The 17,090-nt window shown below is 41.6% G+C and overlaps 1 protein-coding gene across 6 annotated transcripts in view; it reads left to right on the forward strand.

The window, feature by feature from the left end:
* The window catches only part of agap3 (ArfGAP with GTPase domain, ankyrin repeat and PH domain 3), a 117,422-nt gene that overhangs the window by 38,592 nt on the left and 61,740 nt on the right, over positions 1-17,090 (forward strand). For 2 of the 6 annotated variants that reach the window (XM_079347675.1, XM_079347676.1), the window contains exons 1-2: positions 7,592-9,813; positions 15,120-15,178. In XM_079347675.1, coding sequence (XP_079203801.1) covers positions 8,211-9,813; positions 15,120-15,178 — 1,662 coding nt within the window. In that variant the 5' untranslated portion in view covers positions 7,592-8,210. Of the gene's footprint in view, positions 1-7,590; positions 9,814-15,119; positions 15,179-17,090 lie in introns of those variants that run through there. The other 4 variants (XM_079347673.1, XM_079347677.1, XM_079347674.1 and 1 more) reach the window with 3 other exon arrangements.

The following is a 17,090-nucleotide window of genomic DNA, read 5'->3' on the forward strand; positions in this document are numbered from 1 at the left end:
CAGGAATCAAGCAGCAGAGGAGGTTTGAGACACTGTATGAACCAGCTCTCTGAAAACGCCCCGTTTTTGTGCGTGTGTCTCTTTAAATGCAATGAGCCCCCCCTGAGTTACCCAGTATCATCACTCCTTTGCTAGTGAGAAAAACACTGGCATACCTGCGCAAAAGTTTTGCTCAATGCTGGGGATGGAGTCAACACATGTTGTAAGACTTAAGCAGACCACAAAAAAAGGACCGGATGGATTTATTTCACATTTTGTGGATCGGTAGACACTCAGGTTACCCAAATAAATGTTCAAAAACACTGTCAGAGTGGATTTTTCACAACATTTCCCCTTTAAGATATTCATGAGGAAGCCTGGTCATAATGTAAACATCAGAAGGAAAATACAGCGAGATGAAATAGTCCAGAAAGAATTCTGTTTGAAATCAAGATGGCGTCAGTGCGCGGTCGACTGATGTTGTGATTGGCAGTTCAATTTATATTAAATGTGCAGGATTGTTACAGGAGGGTGTGACGTACATAAAGCAGCTGAAGGCCAGATTACATGTTTCTATAAGAGGGAGACAAGGATGACCCAGGCAGCATCATAGCTACGTGAAGGTACCACCAGTAATCCAAGCTCCAAGTGTGACCACTCTGTGACCTCTCCAAAGGTATCAACACTGTAGACTGGTGCTTTACAAAGATGTCAACACATTGACCACATATGAGCTGTCATAATCACTTTCAGTGTATTTCTTCACTTAAGTGAAGCGTATTTTATCACGATTATGCTCCATAATCGTGATCTTTCAGAATGATTCTGTGTTCCAGGGTAATATAAGCACTTAAAACCCTGATATTATTTCTACTACTACTCCTCCTACATTGTAATACCGATTACATAACGCAGTACCACATCAAAGCTATTGCATAAACGTGAGTTTGGAGGCAAGTTTTTCGAAAGATGACACCAGAAGCGAGCGGGGGTTTGCAAACTAATGTGTAAGAGGAGGAGGAGGACCGGGAGCCACCAGCCCACACAAACCTGCTTGTAAAAAAACAAAACAAAAAAAACCTGTGCATATCTCTGTAGCTTCCTCCTACGTTCTCTCAATGGTCATTTTGTCATCTTCTATAAACCAGTTTCTGCCTCTGTGTTTCCCTGTTAATCTCCAGTTCATAAAAGAAATGCTGTTTCTGTATTCTGTTATTGCTTTCCCTCTATGCTAATTTTACCCACTGGTTTTTTTTAGTTGTTTTTTTGCATATTGGGCTCTTAATCTGACTTTGAATTAATTAAAAAAAAAACATATTAGCTGGCAGAGAGTTTGTGATGGTTGCAGGAACAAATAGTCAACAAGTCAAGATTGCCGCCTATTCATCCACCCATGCATGTACAGTACATTTCCAGGTACAGTACAAACACATGCGCACTAAACAAACATTAATCATTCACATATTATTTTCTATCACAGAAAAATAAGCAGGGAGCATCTTGGTTGTTTCAACAAAGGCTCTGTACTGCTGACAGATCTTAGGTTATGCAACTCCTAACACACTCTGCCCCTGTCTGTCTCCCAATCACTCTCATACAATCTCTGTCTCTCTTTCCATCACACACATGCTATACAACTGCACAAGCTCTCTGTCAAAACCTGAATTTTAGAGACAGAGACAGAAGCGTCTGGATTTTTTTTTTTCCACAACCTCCCACAGACGTCCTCGAACCTATCATTTTCTCTGCAGTGGAGCAATGGTGACGTATGCTCGTCGCCAGTGCAGCTGAATTTTAAAAAGCTCTACACACCCACGCTGAATACCGCTACTGCAAGCATAATTATCATAAACTTTCCCTGCCGTCTGAAGCCCTTCTGTCTCTGTGTATGATTCTACTGACTTATTCAGTTGCAGATATTAATTCAGAATTGATGCAGAAGGGGGGGAACGGGAGGAGGGCTCTGTTAAATTATTTCTTTTGAAAATGGGTGGTTCATTGTGTGAGCCCTGCTGCTGTTATCACCTCTGTGTCAGGGAATCAAAGAAACACGTTTCCATATTATTTGCTCTATGTGTTTTGACCGGTACCCTCTCTGTGTTTCTTCATGCACGGATGCACAGATTGGTTTATGCTGCACCTACTCTGCAGCTTGTCTGCATGATGGCTTTTACTGATTCTCATTGGGGATTAAGGACTGGTGTATAATAATTAAAAGGAAGAAAAATTCAATAAAAGTTTGTCAGTCAGAACAGCCATTACTATGTGTGTTTCATCCATTTATCATCCAGATCTTTCAAGGGGAATTAGCTGTGCGACCAAACCTTTTAATACCTTTTATTGGGGAACTCCCTTATGACTGCTAACACTTCTTATTAATTCGGATCATTTATTCCTCCTGGTTTGCTAGAAATAGTGGCATGATTTTAATTGATGTCATTGTGTCCCTTGTTTTATTGCAAGGGAACACCTGGTTGTTAATAAACTTCATCACAATGTGAAAGATGAATTTTAAGTAACTGTAACCACACGCCCACAAAACTGTTACACTTGCGCCGTAGTTAGAAAGGAGTGGACCTGAGTGCTTTCTGTCTGCAGTGTGGACATGAAGAGCCAATCAGCAGAGGCGAAACTCTGATCTTTTCCCAACACTTGCTCCTCTTAGCTGGTAGCAGCACCTCATCTGCATTGTCTGCAGTTTTGTATGCTCTCCCACTGCCTATCCCTGTATCTACAGAGTAGATTGACGTCTATTTAAATTCCCTAATAATCTCCAAAAGCTCAGCGTGTGAGAAGGAGATGTAAAAGTTAGAGCTGCTTAGAGACGGATCACTTTGCAGGAAATATAGCAGACGCATATTGATAATGATTGGATATAACCCAAGATAAGTACATTCTCTCTGCAGCCACAAATACCTTTCACTGAGGTAGCAAGACACTGAGAGGCAGACAGGTTGGAGACTGCAAGCAATAGCCAGACGTATCCGTCACTACTTGAGTTATTTCTTGGGAAGCAGACGAGATGGAAGCAGTAAACTTCTCCATTTGTATTTGATTTATTAATGACTTTCTGTATATTAAACAACAGCTGATAATGAGGAAATAGCTGTCAGTCACTCATATCACTAAAGGCACTTACACCATAAATTATAGCATGAAAAAAGCAGAGAATGAGAGAGAGATAAAGGACTGAACACTAAACATTTTCTGGGCGACGTCTGTTTGTCCGTAACCTTCTGCAGTGTGAGGTTTATTAAATAATAGTCAGTGTCTATTCTGAACTGAAATTGGAATCAGCCAAAATTTGGATCATCAGGTCAGACCATAAAAAAATAAGAAATCTGAATGTGCCAATGAAATTGCAATGTGTGCATCTCTAGTTTCAATTCAATTCAATTCAACTCCATTCAAAAAACTTTATTTGTCCCCGGGGGGCAATTCAATTCAATTCTGCATCAATAATATGTCATGGACTGCTGCTTTTTGGGTTTTGATGTTTTTATAATTATAAAATCATCAATAAGCAACTATCTGAACTTAGCATCTGCTCCTGTGAGTCAAACTCAAAATGTAGAGAACTGCATTGTGGGATTGTTAGTAGAAATTAGTGCACACATATGTCATAGGATGTATTGATAAAATGTTCCTTTGATAATTTTAGACATCCACTGTAGGGCTTGAAGTTTGATATTGTCTGAATACCAGACATCACGGAGTTTCACAATACATAAAAAATAAAAAACCCACTGGACAAATTAAAACACTCCACAAAGTACAACAATAAGCAATAAATAAATAATAATAAACCATAATGAACTCTTATGGATTCATGGACAGACTCAATTATGTATCTGTGGTTAAAGCCCTCTCTGAGTGTGCTCTAATGAGAAGTCCCAGAGGGAAACTTTTTACACCAAGTCTCATCACGTATATTTTCAGTCCAGACAAAGCAACTTGCAACATAACAAGTACGTCTCCAGATGCTTTAATTCAACATAATACTATTTTGTAGTCCTACAGATATAAGAACTACATTATATTATATTGATTTTGGTATATCATTTCTGGAAGCATGATATACAAATTACTTTTCTCTTCACTGGTGTCTTTTGACCAAAATGAGCACAGTTAGTTGTATGTTTTGCTTGAAATGAAGCTCCAAAACATGGCACCAGGAGTCTTTTGCTTTGGTTGAAGCCTCAGGCAGAATGTGGTGAAGGGGTTGATTAGCAATTCAGAACTCGTGTCTGCTCTGTGATGATACTAATCACTGTTTCTCACTCTGTCCTGGGAGTTCAGACATCTTTTTAATGAAGGACTCTTTCTGGTAGCGGTGAATCATTTTCTGTACTGTCTTCTCCATGTTGGCCTCCCTGTGCAGTGTGTTCATTTACCCTCACATTCTCACATGAGGCTATATTTAACCCATTACATCAACACATATGAACTGTCACGAATATTCCTGTTCTCATTTAACCTTGTGAGTCACTGCTGCAAGCTTTTACACTGATTTGTCATGCAGAGCTGTCACCTAACACTTCTTAAAAGGCAGATACACGTGTGTGTGTGTGTGTGTGTGTGTGTGTGTGTGTGTGTGTGTGTGTGTGTGTGTGTGTGTGTGTGTGTGTGTGTGTGTGTGTGTGTGTGTGTGTGTGTGTGTGTGTGTGTGTGTGTGTGTGTGTGTGTGTGTGTGTGTGTGTGTGTGTGTGTGTGTGTGTGTGTGTGTGTGTGTGTGTGTGTGTGTGCTTTTAGAAAGTAGATAACACCAGAGGTTCTTGTATTTCCCTGCTGTACTGGGGTATGCAGATTGCTTGTCTGGTAGCAAGTGTGAATGAGGTCAGCAAAACTTTATTGACAAAAAATGGGGAGCAGCGTTTCACCACAACCACCAACCAGCTGCACGCTGCCTATCGGGAATCAGGGAGCTGCCTCCACTGACTGTTCATGTTACCCTGTGTGCCAGAGGATGCACTCTGTCTCAACAGAAAGAGAGTGTACATGTGTGCATGATCATCTTGCTAACACTGACTCATGTTTGAATATGGACGAGGGGTTATTGGCTCGACTCATGGCTCGGATTCATCACGCTCTCTGCTAGACAACACGCGTATTTTGTCGCGCACAGTGTCAGTGTCCTTATACACACCAGAGCTGCCAGTCTGTCACGTCTGCTGTTGAAATGTATCTATCCTGTGGTTTTTGCTAATATGTATTCAAAAGGTATCACAACCCCTGAAATTGCTTAAGCCATGACTGTAATTATTAATGCTGGGAAATCCACTGCAACAGGGGGACAACTTAGTAAAGTTCTTACATTTCAAAAGTTAATTCAAACTTAAACTTCTTTTAGTGGTATTTGGGGCTTCACAAAACTTAAAGATTACATTTTTAACAGTTCCTCAGTGATGTGACTGCCCCCCACTGGAGCAATAAGTACACTGGCTCAAATGAGCTCCACTGACTAAAAGTCCTTTTTTATTTCCATAATGAAGATGATGCATACACACAGACAATCTCATCAGTGACTGAATTGTTATTTTACTCTAACATTACATGACAAACTGCTCTAAATTAAATGTGGGTTATTATTTCCTGTTAGAAGCAGAGATAACATATCTTCTTGATTCAAATTTACTCAAAATAGATTAATGTGTGACATTTTAATAATGCATTTTTGCATTTCTAAAATGGCTTTATTAAACTGTTGCTTGGTTTGGTAATAAAATCGAAAAAAATTTATGTAAGTAAGGACTGTAACTAAAGAAAAGTGAAGGAGAATGTTAAATCACAGCTATGAAAGAAAAACAAGACTACAATGTTTGTAATGGGGACATACACAGGTGAATGGATACAGTCAACGGCCAACGATCTCAGTATATCTGTCAGATGTGTACACACAAACACAGAGATATGGAGGAGGAGGGTAATCCTAGAATCTTCAAAACATGCAGATCCAGTTTTGCTGAGAAACCCTCCCAGCTTCCATCAAGATACGGTTACAGAGGGTAGAAACATTTAGCTGTTGGACACAAGAGAGCCTCTGTTACCTTGTCAGCACATTGAAATCCAAAGGTTTACCACACACCGCAACACAGGTTTCCTGTGAACCGAGCTGCAACCCAGACAACGGGACAGTGGATTAACTTGAATCTTATGTGTGTGTCTTATGTCGGGACCCTGTTAAACCAACACCTGGATTATGAATTACCAGCAGGAAAGGACTCCAAGCCAACCGTGACACTCCTCTGGGCTACTTTCACGACACGGGTAACTGCATTATCAGGTCTGCTGGGACAGAACATCATGACCACAGCATGATGAAGCGGACCAAAAAAAATTATTTTTTCCCTTATTCTTCTTTTTTTCAAATCATGCTGGTCTGACAAATACAGCAAAGAACGTGTACATATGCCGGAGCTGAAAACCGAGCTCCATGGAGAGATTTGCAAAAAAACCCAAAAGAAGCCTGTACACAGTCGGAGAGAAAATTTTAACACCAATAGCTTAACAATTGATATTTTTTGGCAAATTTATTTGATTTTTCTTTATTTTTGAATGCAGTTTTTGTTTTGAGTCGGAAAGGATCCCTCTGACAAATAAAGGGACTATGTTGCTGTGCTTTGGGGGTCGCAGACGAACTCGAAACCACCACATCCAATGGAGCGATAAAGACTGTTTGCTCTATGATGAGCCTGAGATCATTGTAAACCCCTGCTTCCTTGAATCAGGTAAAGGCCAGCATGGTGAGCTTGGACAGCTTAAGATGAAAGCATCTTGACATTAGTGGTGATATTCAACACTGTCTCTGTGAAGAAACTTCATTTGTAACTTGCATTGTTAAAATATAAAGCTCAGGGTTTTAGATACACATTACCTTCAATATTTTCCATGTCTTTCATTCTAACACTATGCTTGATCATAACACTAAAGGAAAACTACAACAAGAACTACCTCCAATATCTGCACTCAATCAACAATTATATATAATGGTAAAAGCCTTGAAAAAAGACCTTTTGTTTTTTATTTTCTTTGCAAAAACACTCTCTTAAAAGTCATGCTTAATTAATATAACTAAGCTGTTTTGGGGTTGTTTCAAAGATTATAGGTCAAACTTTCTCAAATTTGTAACCACAAGGTGGCAGTGTTCTAGCTATTACCCCACAGTAACTGCAGAGCTGAGGATTGGACAGGTAAACTCTGGCTTGATTGAGATGGTGGACTTTACAGCTCATGGCCTCATATCTGACTGATTGATTGGGGTTCTCTAAAACATTGTTTCCCACCTTTTGAAGGCTGAAGTCTGATGTTTGAGCCTGGCTCCCACTGTGAGAGGTGGTGTAAAGTAATGTGGATACTCCATGTGAAAAAGACACTTTACACTGGTATATGTGATCTCATTGATCATTTAGTGTTAACAAATGGATGTAGTTGCTAATATATATTTGACCCCGAACTTTAATATTTTGTTGTCTCCAAAATGTTTATTAATAAACAAAAGAGTTGACTGTTAAATCTGCGTTTCTGATAAACATGGAAGGGTATCCCACTTTCTGTTTTGCCATTGGTAAGAGTAACACAAAATGCCCAGTCATGGCTATTAGTAATGTTCAATTACAGCACTGTGTAATCAGCATAGTCTTCCCTTGGAGCTACACACAGCTCTGCAGAAATCACAAGGGCGTGTTTAATACTTGTGGGATCCACTCCTTGTTTTCCATGTGTCCCGGGGGTTGGAAGGCAGCTGAAAGTTCAAATAGAGCCTCACTCCCTCATGCTCTGCATGGCAAGAGCTCAGAGATTAAGAGGTTTGTCTGCTCTGCTAACAACACACATTCTTGCAGTTCATAACTTGCCAAGGAGGAAGGATGATTCAGTGCTTTTTAAGTTGGAGTTTTTGCAGCTATAACAGATATTGCGTTGTTGGCAAACAAGAAGTGGACGACCTGTTTTTCTTGAGTTCGTCTGTCCGTGCAGAACAGTTAGAACAAAGTGTGGAGAGAGAGCAGCTACCATCTAATTGCCTGAGTGAAGGAGCCAGAGGATGCAGGTGGCAGCATGGCTTTGCTCTGACTTGTTTGAAGTTTTTTTTTTCCATGTCAAAGGTGAAGGATTATGCCTGGCATAGGAATTTAGTCTGAATGAAGGACTTTATGAGCTGGATCTTCATAACTCATGGGCCGAATGTGAACATTAATTTGTTACTGGCTTGTCTTGTTATTATGTGAAGTGCCATGCTATTCCTTAGCAGTGGGACCGTGGATGCGACCCCAAGGAGTACAGCTATTTGTGAACAGCAGCAGGGAAACACTGTTTACCACATCTCGGTAATCTTGAATGAATCACTTGGACATGGACCGGTGTCAGGGCTGGGAATCAGCCGGGTCACCCACACCCTTGTGGAGAATTGCCAGCCGGGAGAGAAGATGATTAGTGTTGTGCCATTGGAGAAAAGCCCCAGGCTGCGCAAGGCACAGCGGGAGCTCAGCAGGTGGCCCTCCCTGAGCAGCACAGGTAGAGCTGCGAGGCAAAGACAGGAGGTTGTTCTAGAGGAGAATGAGGAGGAGGTTGAGGAGGTGGAGGAAAAAATGAAGACAGACAGGTTTTTGAATCACCTCTGTAAGAACCCAGGTAACTCCTCACAGCAAGATACAGACGTGGCAGAGATAGTCCCTCCGACAAACATCCAGGAGCAACACACTCAAAGCGCAGCACCCGATGCTTATACTAAATGTCTTTTTTCTGGGGAGGATGGCACTATTGCAGGACAAAGTTCTCTGCCTCGGGCCGTGTTGCGAAAGCCACGTCCCGAACAAGCCTCGCGGGGTAGGAAGACGGTGAGCATGTATGGAGACTCAATCAAGCAGCAGAAAGATTCTCAGCCTGAACAAGAAAGACGGCTGCGGAGGCCCAGGAGTGTTTGCATGCTGGCAGGCCCAGGCTCAGTCCTGTCAGACACCCGCACCCAGCACCCCTGCAATAGGGATGGAGTTTCAGAAAACCAGCCATACAGGAGCAGAAGGGCTGAGTTGAGGGCTGTGGATGGCCTCAATCCTGTTGTGGCTCAGCGGCCTTCGGTTCCGGCAGAAGTGATCGGAAGTATTCGTAAGAGGAGCACGAGACCCAGGCCTGTCAGTATGACAGTGCTAGAGCTTGGAAAGAGGGGCTCTGATGATGAAATAGACAGCCAAAGGAGCTGCAGCCATACTGACTATGATGGAGGAGGCTTTCTGAGAGGGGGCTTCCGATGGAGGCTTTTTGGAAAAGCACCTCAAGATAAAAGCAAGGATAGGGAAAGCGAAAAAGACGCTAAATGTACCCCCAAATCAAGCAAATCTGATTCTCCAAGAACTACATTGAGTTCGTTAAGACGGAGCCTCAGTTTGCGCATCAGAAGAACTCGGTCCCGAGAGAAAGTTACTTTAGTGTCTGAAACGGAGGAAAAGGATTGCCCTCAGACTAAAAATACAGCTGAGGAATCAACAATGGAGTCAACCCGACCTTTCTCTTATCTCACAGGAAGAATGCTTCCAACTTCTCGTGAGCAGATTGATGATGGGGGCATACAGTATATTCAGTACCATAGCAGGGGGAAGGTCAAGGTAATGGAGGTACCCCTCTGTCCAGCAAAACTGTCTTCCAAACCAGTTCAGGAAGAACCGAGCTTATGGCAACTTATAACAAACCGTTTCAGGAGGAAAGAGCAGCAACCCAGTGGCTCTGAATCCCAGCAGCCCCAGAGCAACAACACCAGCCAGTCTCCCCTAGCCAGGAATAATAAGTCACAGCCAGTCGCTATAGAGACTCACACAGGCATTGACTCCCACAAAGGTCAAGGTAAGACCTGCATGATTGCTGAATTTATTTCTCAGCTCTGTTCTCCATTTGTAGCCTTTCCTGGACTGCACAAAAGTTACAGCTCGAGACAAATAAGGTTCCATTTTTTTAGACCAGCAGGCAAATGAAAAACACATGGGGAATTGTAAGTTTGGATGGCATTCAGAAAAGTCTATTTCCAGAGAGTCTGTTTGGAATTTCTAATTCTGGTGCTCTTATTTCTGCACTGATTTTTATGTGTTTGTGCCCTTACACAGTGATTAGTTTTCCTTGCTTAACATTTTTGAAGTTCAATAGATGAGTGGGTAAGAACAGTAAAAGGAAACCACCAGTTCCTGATAAGAACAGACCATAATGGCTATTTTAACAGCGGTTAAACGATGGCATAACATGCTCCCAGTTCTATCTCTACGTTACCACACTGCAGGACATGGGAGCCTTCATAATGCCTACTGTTGGCCGCACAGAGACACAGCTTAAAGCAGTAGAATTAAAGCAGTTAGTGGCTGTAATGGGGGATGTGTTTGGCAGTCTAGCAGGGCTAAATTAAGAGAGCTTACATGGTATAATGATAGGGAGAAAGGGAGATTACTTTAGCACTGTGCTTAAAGGTTAACTCTGACACCGGAGAGTGTTTGTCGAGTTGCCTTGGATAGCAGACGAGATGCAAATATTTGCAACTTCATGAATTTCTACCTGTGATTTGTTTGGTCACTCCTTTGCTTTAAGTACTGATTAGTTGCTCCATGAATGCTTTTAATGTCAGGAGTCAGGACACACGTACCTATGTTTACGCTCAAAAAATCCCCCCATAACAGGTAAAAGTAGATATTTTATTCTAATTTGATGTGTTTTATTTGTTGTTTATTTGTAATCTCACACCATGTTGCCAAGGATACCTATTCCTGTGGTGGAGTGTCAAGTGCTGTATGTCCGTTTACTCCACTGAAGAGTCAGTAAGTCAGGCAGAAGGAATGTAGGTGTGCCGATCAGCCTGAGTATAGTTAGGTGTTCAATGCCTTGGGCGGGACTCTCTGCGCCTGTAGCTACCTGCCTAAGTGTTTGCTTCTAAATTAGATCCATCAAACACACACGCACATGCACACGCTCAGTTCAAGTGACAAGACAAACTCTACATTTTTGTGTGTGAGAGTTTTGGGGGAAGGGAGATGCAGAGAGAGGTGTGTGAGGTGTGCAGACATTGTCCCCACCCCCACCTGTGGATGAACAAAGCCACTCTGTCATGACAGTGGAGGCATGAATGATCAGTGAACCATGTGCAAAGATGGGGGACTCTCTGGTGGTCTTATGTTGGAGGAGGGGTGGCTAGTCACAAGGCCTAGGTGGTCGCAGTGCTCCCATCCGTTGAATGTTAAAGAATGGGAGAATAGAACTGTAGATAGAACTCTGTAATAAGCTTTGGTTTATGTCAGGTATCCAGGGGAGTGCTCAGTGATGCGTTTTTATTCTTACCTGCCTTGGTTTGCCACTACCCAGGAATCATTTTAAGAAAATCCATTTTCTTTCAACTTGAATCTGATAAGAAATGTATTCATGAGGATATATCTCCCTTTATTTCTTTCAGTTGTTTTTTCTTATTTAATAGAAGTTAATGTGAATTTTTGCAAACAGTACTTCTATCGTCCTTACCTTTCATTTGCAGTAAGTCAGTCGTAACGCTTAAAAGTGTGCATATTAATGAATTAAAAAGATGCATTCTATTCTTCATTCCATACAGCAGGGGGTAGATTAGCCAGCGGGTATCTATGTTCAAGACAAATAGTTACTTTCTGTGAAATTGGTACCACTGTGTTTATGCACTCTCACCTGCTGCATGGGAAATGGGGAGACAGCAAGATGCCTGGATGTAGGCCTGAGTGATACAGTCTGATCCTGAGAAGAGACAAACCTGTTAATAACAGAACATGACTCATATTTGAACATCTGCTTCATCACATGTCAGCCTGTGTGCATGTTGTTCATCAGGATTGTAGTTCAATAAGTGAGCCTTCATCCTGCTGCTCTGTGAAAAGTTCACTTTTCTCCCACAAGTTGTTAGAAGTTTGAATCAAGTTTTATAATGTTTAGGTCTTCCATCACGCTACATGAGATTTTCTCTTTAATTCAGGGTTTATTTGTTTTCATTGGTTTCTTCTCTTGCACTTTTATAGGGTAGCAGAACAGAGAAGCTAAACCTGGCACCTTTTCTGTCAACTTGACAAATTCAGTCAGTTCACTTTAGCCAACAACCTGCAAGACAATACCAAACCTAATTTAAAAATTGAATGAGAATCGTCTTGAACCAGGAGGCCCAATTTATTTTCTTGGATGTGATCAAGATAGTGCTGCAAGGCTCTTACTCTTAAGTAGGCCAGGACATTTAACAGCTTTACATTTGGATAGCATAAAGACTTTCACATTTTTATCTACTGAATGATTGTGTTTTTCATTCTACCGCCTTTGATAGAAGAGTTTGGTCTTTGGGAGCTCCAGAGAGCAGAATTAAGTACTGAAGTTTGATGTTTGATGAGCAAATTGATCTGGAGAGCTGACAAGAAAACGATGACGACCAATTTTTAAGATGGGCATGAATAAAGTAGTCTGAGAAGGAGCGATGGTTGGTCATGAGGTTGGCAAATAGGGGAAGTAGAAATACTAATTGCTAGCTTAGTTCTTACTCTGTAATTTATGACAGTGGGAAAGTATAGCTGGAAAGCCAGTAAGGCTAGAGTGGAAATGTCGACCTCAAGGTTGTCCTCTCATTCCAAAAACCACTTCAAATTCACTGCACTTAGAAAAGCTCACATGTATGAATATGTGCACGCACGCTCATACTACAATATGCACAGAGATTTGGCTCTCTTTGCATTTTCTTTTCTCATAAAGTGGGTGGTGGGCTGATTGTGCTTCCCACCCACAGACTGATTGTTCATTTTTATCTGAGTAGACATGATCAGTGAAGTGAAAAACCTAACAAACAAGTTGGCAGAGCACTTTTCCCCGAGCAGAGACAAAGACACTGGTGTCCCACCAAGCAAAAGCTTGGGCTTTCTCTTTCCATAGGCATTCTGGGACACAGTAATGTGGGGATGCTCATATTTAAACCATGACGTAACAGAGCACATGGATTCAATTATGGCTTTCTTCCTGGCAGGATACCAAACTGGTTGTACTGTATTTGCTCAAAGGCTGGCAAAGATTGGGTATCATCGCTGTGCTGCAATTTGTTTTGGGTGGGTCTGTTAGAAGAGATATGTTTCCAAAAAAGACTTTCAGTGATTGTTCTGAAAATTGCACAGGGATTGGGTTTTTGTCCAATTTCGTGTTAAAGCTCTTTGTCTGTCTTGCATCATGCATAATACAAGTGTAGCCAGGAACTCAATTTCTACATAGGCCTTTGTTGATGTGTAATTTTCCTGCTCAGTTATCAATGTGTTGGCCTCTGTTTGAATGTGTCCACCTCTAGACACAAAATGTTGGAAACACCTATGCATCACATTTTCTCTGTTTGTTTCTTAAAACGTAGTCCCTGTTGTTTATTTTGATTTTTTTTATCATTGACTCTATGACTGGGACCTTCCATGTATTTTTCTTGTTGGTGGTTATGACTGTGTTTCTTTTTGAAATGGCAAAACATTTTAGAAAAAAAAAAAAAGATCTTTACTGACATCATCTCAGAGACCTGTGTTCTGTTTCCTGCTCGGAAAATAAAGAAGAAAAAAGACTGAATCAGATGGGTGTCTTTGCTCGTGTCCTGACATGTCAAACCCACACGGAGAGGGCTTAACATGAGGCGTGCTGTTTAAAGACTGCTCTGCTCCACACAATGCTCAATGAAAGGCCCTTCTGTTGGGGGTGCACTTTACTCCTCTCCCACAACAAGTGAGACATCCAAAGCAGCACGAGGCTCTTTGTAAATGGAGGTCAAAAATAAGCAAACGTTTTAGCTGTGGTGTCTTTTCAATCTAATTGTAGTGGTAAAAGAATTTTTGGCTCTGGTCTCCTCCGGTATGAGTCATGAATGCTTTTAGAAAACATTTTGGAGAGAAGATAAAAACGTGTCTTGGAGTGACAGTGGTTACCTTTCTATTTATGCTGTCATTGTATCATATTAGAGTCGCTCTTGACGTAAAATATACTGCTATAAACAGGCTAACTCTAGTGATGGCTCCCTGTTTGCTGCGTGAACACTTCAGACATGGGGAGGGAATGTGAGAGGGAAGGGTCACCTGGTATTAGACACTGTGTTGCCTGGAGACAGGGAGTCTACGATCCTGTATTGAAGATGGTATCTGCTTCTTTGGGTGGGGGGGCTCAGACAGTGAGAAAGCCGTGATCCAAAGCAGGAAGGTGGTCTTTGTTCTAATAGCTGTTATGACACTCACATGTGTACTCCATCTCTGTGGGAAATAGGCACAGCGTGTTGAATTGTTATTTGTGTTTAAGTTCTGAGAGTTTGTTTTGTTCTTCAAATTGCTCTTTCCCACTGCCCTGTTTCAAAGCATGATCTTCACGTCAAAGACTCCAAATGTCACCGTGAAAGCCAAACAAGTTGAATCTAGCCTGATAATGGCTGTCACTCATACGGGATTAGCTTAATCTAGTCATAGATTTCACTGTGCTGCATTAGGTGTTTCACCTGGTGTAGGTGTGTTTCAGTTCCACCTTTTTCAGTTGGAAATTCATGAGCAAAACTGGACATGCTCATGAGCTCATCAACTGTTACAGGCCAAAAACCAACAGTTACTTTAATTTCAGTTAGTCTGCCAATTGTATTATTCAGAGATGCTTTGAATGACAAAGTGGGTCCCTAAAGGTACCAGAGTACACGCTTTCTTACTCAAGGCATAAATAATTATGACATTGTGTCACTTTTTTTTAGACCTTTAACGCCTTGTTACCTCAGAGACTTTGAAAAACATGATCTAACAAATGCACGCATACTTATTAACTGTGGAGTTTTGTGTCTGCAGCGCCAGCATATAAGATATATGAGGATAGAAAACCAAAGGAAATGACGATTATTTTCTTTCAAAGCCATACTATGAAAACAACTCTGAATACTTGAACACCTGACCAAACTGTGGATAGGATTAGTCATATCTCCGTGACTGCTGAACAATCCATCATAAAACTTGTTGCACACCCTACAGAAAGTCTATAAACGGGTTCTGTTTCTTTTCAGTCATCCAGTGGGGAAATTCTTTTACAATCATGATATCGGTGGCTGGGGTCAAATGGGACACAAACATATTGATTTCACTTCTGCTTGTCTTGATTCCTTTTCCTACTTTTTTTCGTTTCAGATTCTTTTGTCAACAGCCAGGAATGGACATTGAGTCGATCAGTGCCAGAGCTGAAAGTGGTGGGTAACATTTTACATATTATATATTCTATCATAGCCCCTGTGTGGATTTCTCATCAGGGGACCCATCTTACTGGTTTTAAATGTCACTGGGGAAAGTTCTGACCATGTGATACTGGTTTTGCATCAGCTTAGAGAGATTGGCTGGACTTTTCCCCAGCTCATGGTGGGTGATTTTTAATGAGATGCGTTGGCATGGAGATGCCGGGTGGCTTTCAGTCGGACCGAGATGAGTGACAGTTTTGGGCTAGACTAGTGACACATCCTGGGTCTGATCCCACCCGCAAGTAAAGCACAAACACACACACACACACACACACACACACACACACACACACACACACATACACATCTACTACCAAGTGCACAACTAACATCCTCACGCTTTAATGCCTTGCACCCATAAAGAAGAAAAAACTGCACTCCACCATTCTGACAGTTAATATAATACTTCCATGTTAGGTGAATTCATTGATGTGGCGCCTTGCAAAAGGGAAAACTTCAGTGGAAAGAGAAAGGGAGGGGGGGGGGGGGGGGGGGGAACTCACGGGGAGCTCAAAGACAAACCTGCTTTCTTGGCTTCAAACACTTTAAACGCAGCTGATTCCTTTTGAATGTTTCTAAGGTGTTAATTGGCAGCAAGCTTCCACACGGGGGTTTGTTAAATAGACCTGGAAAGACTAAATTAAATATCTGGAAATATCTATCATTCCTTTCAAACATTTCAAAGAATTGCTGCTCAGGGACAAGGTCAAACTAAAAGAGTCTTGTCATATTTCTCACAAGCCTTTTTTTAAAAAAAAATTTTTAAACATAACAGCAATAGCAGTTTGACTTTTCTGGGATTAAAACGGCGAGGAAACTGCTCACTTTGAGCTGTACTCTATTATAGTTTGAGGGTGGGAACTAAAACTTTATTTTATTGGCATCTTTTGATTGTCTGATCCACACTCTTTGATATTTCCAGATCAAGCTCAAACATCTACCACAAAAAAAAAAAAAGAAAGACTGAAAGTCTTGTGCTGTAATAGTGCTGATACAGCTTTCTGTTTTCACGAGGCCTATATGCTAGTGGGTCACAAAGCCCCACCGTTAAAACAGCAGGAGCACCGGTTCAGTGGTGCTTTTAAAGTCGATTTTCGTTGACTCACAGCTTTTACTGCACACAGCCTACAACTTCAGCTAACTGAGAGCATATAAATAGTTTATTCCACAGGGGTTCCTCTCGGTTTATATATACACTTCACTTATAGAAAGGGTCGGCTGGGAAAGGCCTTAAACAGATCTCCTCTCTTGTGCTGCAAACTTCCCTATAATTAGAACCATACCTGGCTTTAACACCCACTAACGATCTGAAGGAAAAGATGGCGATGGTGGGTAGAAGCAGAGGAGAAGAGGGAGGAGATGGGAGTATGTTATAGCCTTTGTTCTTCCCAGACATGCTGGCATCATCAGCCCACCCTCAGCCATGCATCACCCTGAAGGCAGAGTTGTTAGGTCTGGTCTAGACACCAGGGACAGGAAGCAGAAGAAAGATTGCAACCAAAGCAAAGTCCAAGTGTTAGAGGACTTTCCTCCTAATGTTTCAGCCCCACAGAGCCTCAACACATTCAGGAGCATATTGTGGTTTTCAAGGATTTCTTCCTTAACTGCAAACATTATGTTCTCCCATATTACTGACCACCATTTCCTATACATTTCCCTCATGTACAATTAGGTAATCAAGATGCATTACATTTCATCATCACATAAATAGTCTCTTAATTGGAAGGTCGTGGGTTTGATCCCCCTTTCTTACAGCCACATGCCAGATGTGTCCTCATTGGCAAGACGCATAACCGCATGATCATCCTGCTGCTTCGTCGGCAGAGTGTGAATGTGTACGAATGGGACAAGTTCTTCTTCTGATAGT

The sequence above is a fragment of the Symphodus melops genome, assembly GCF_947650265.1.
Source record: "Symphodus melops genome assembly, chromosome: 7".
In the NCBI taxonomy this organism is placed as follows: domain Eukaryota; kingdom Metazoa; phylum Chordata; class Actinopteri; order Labriformes; family Labridae; genus Symphodus; species Symphodus melops.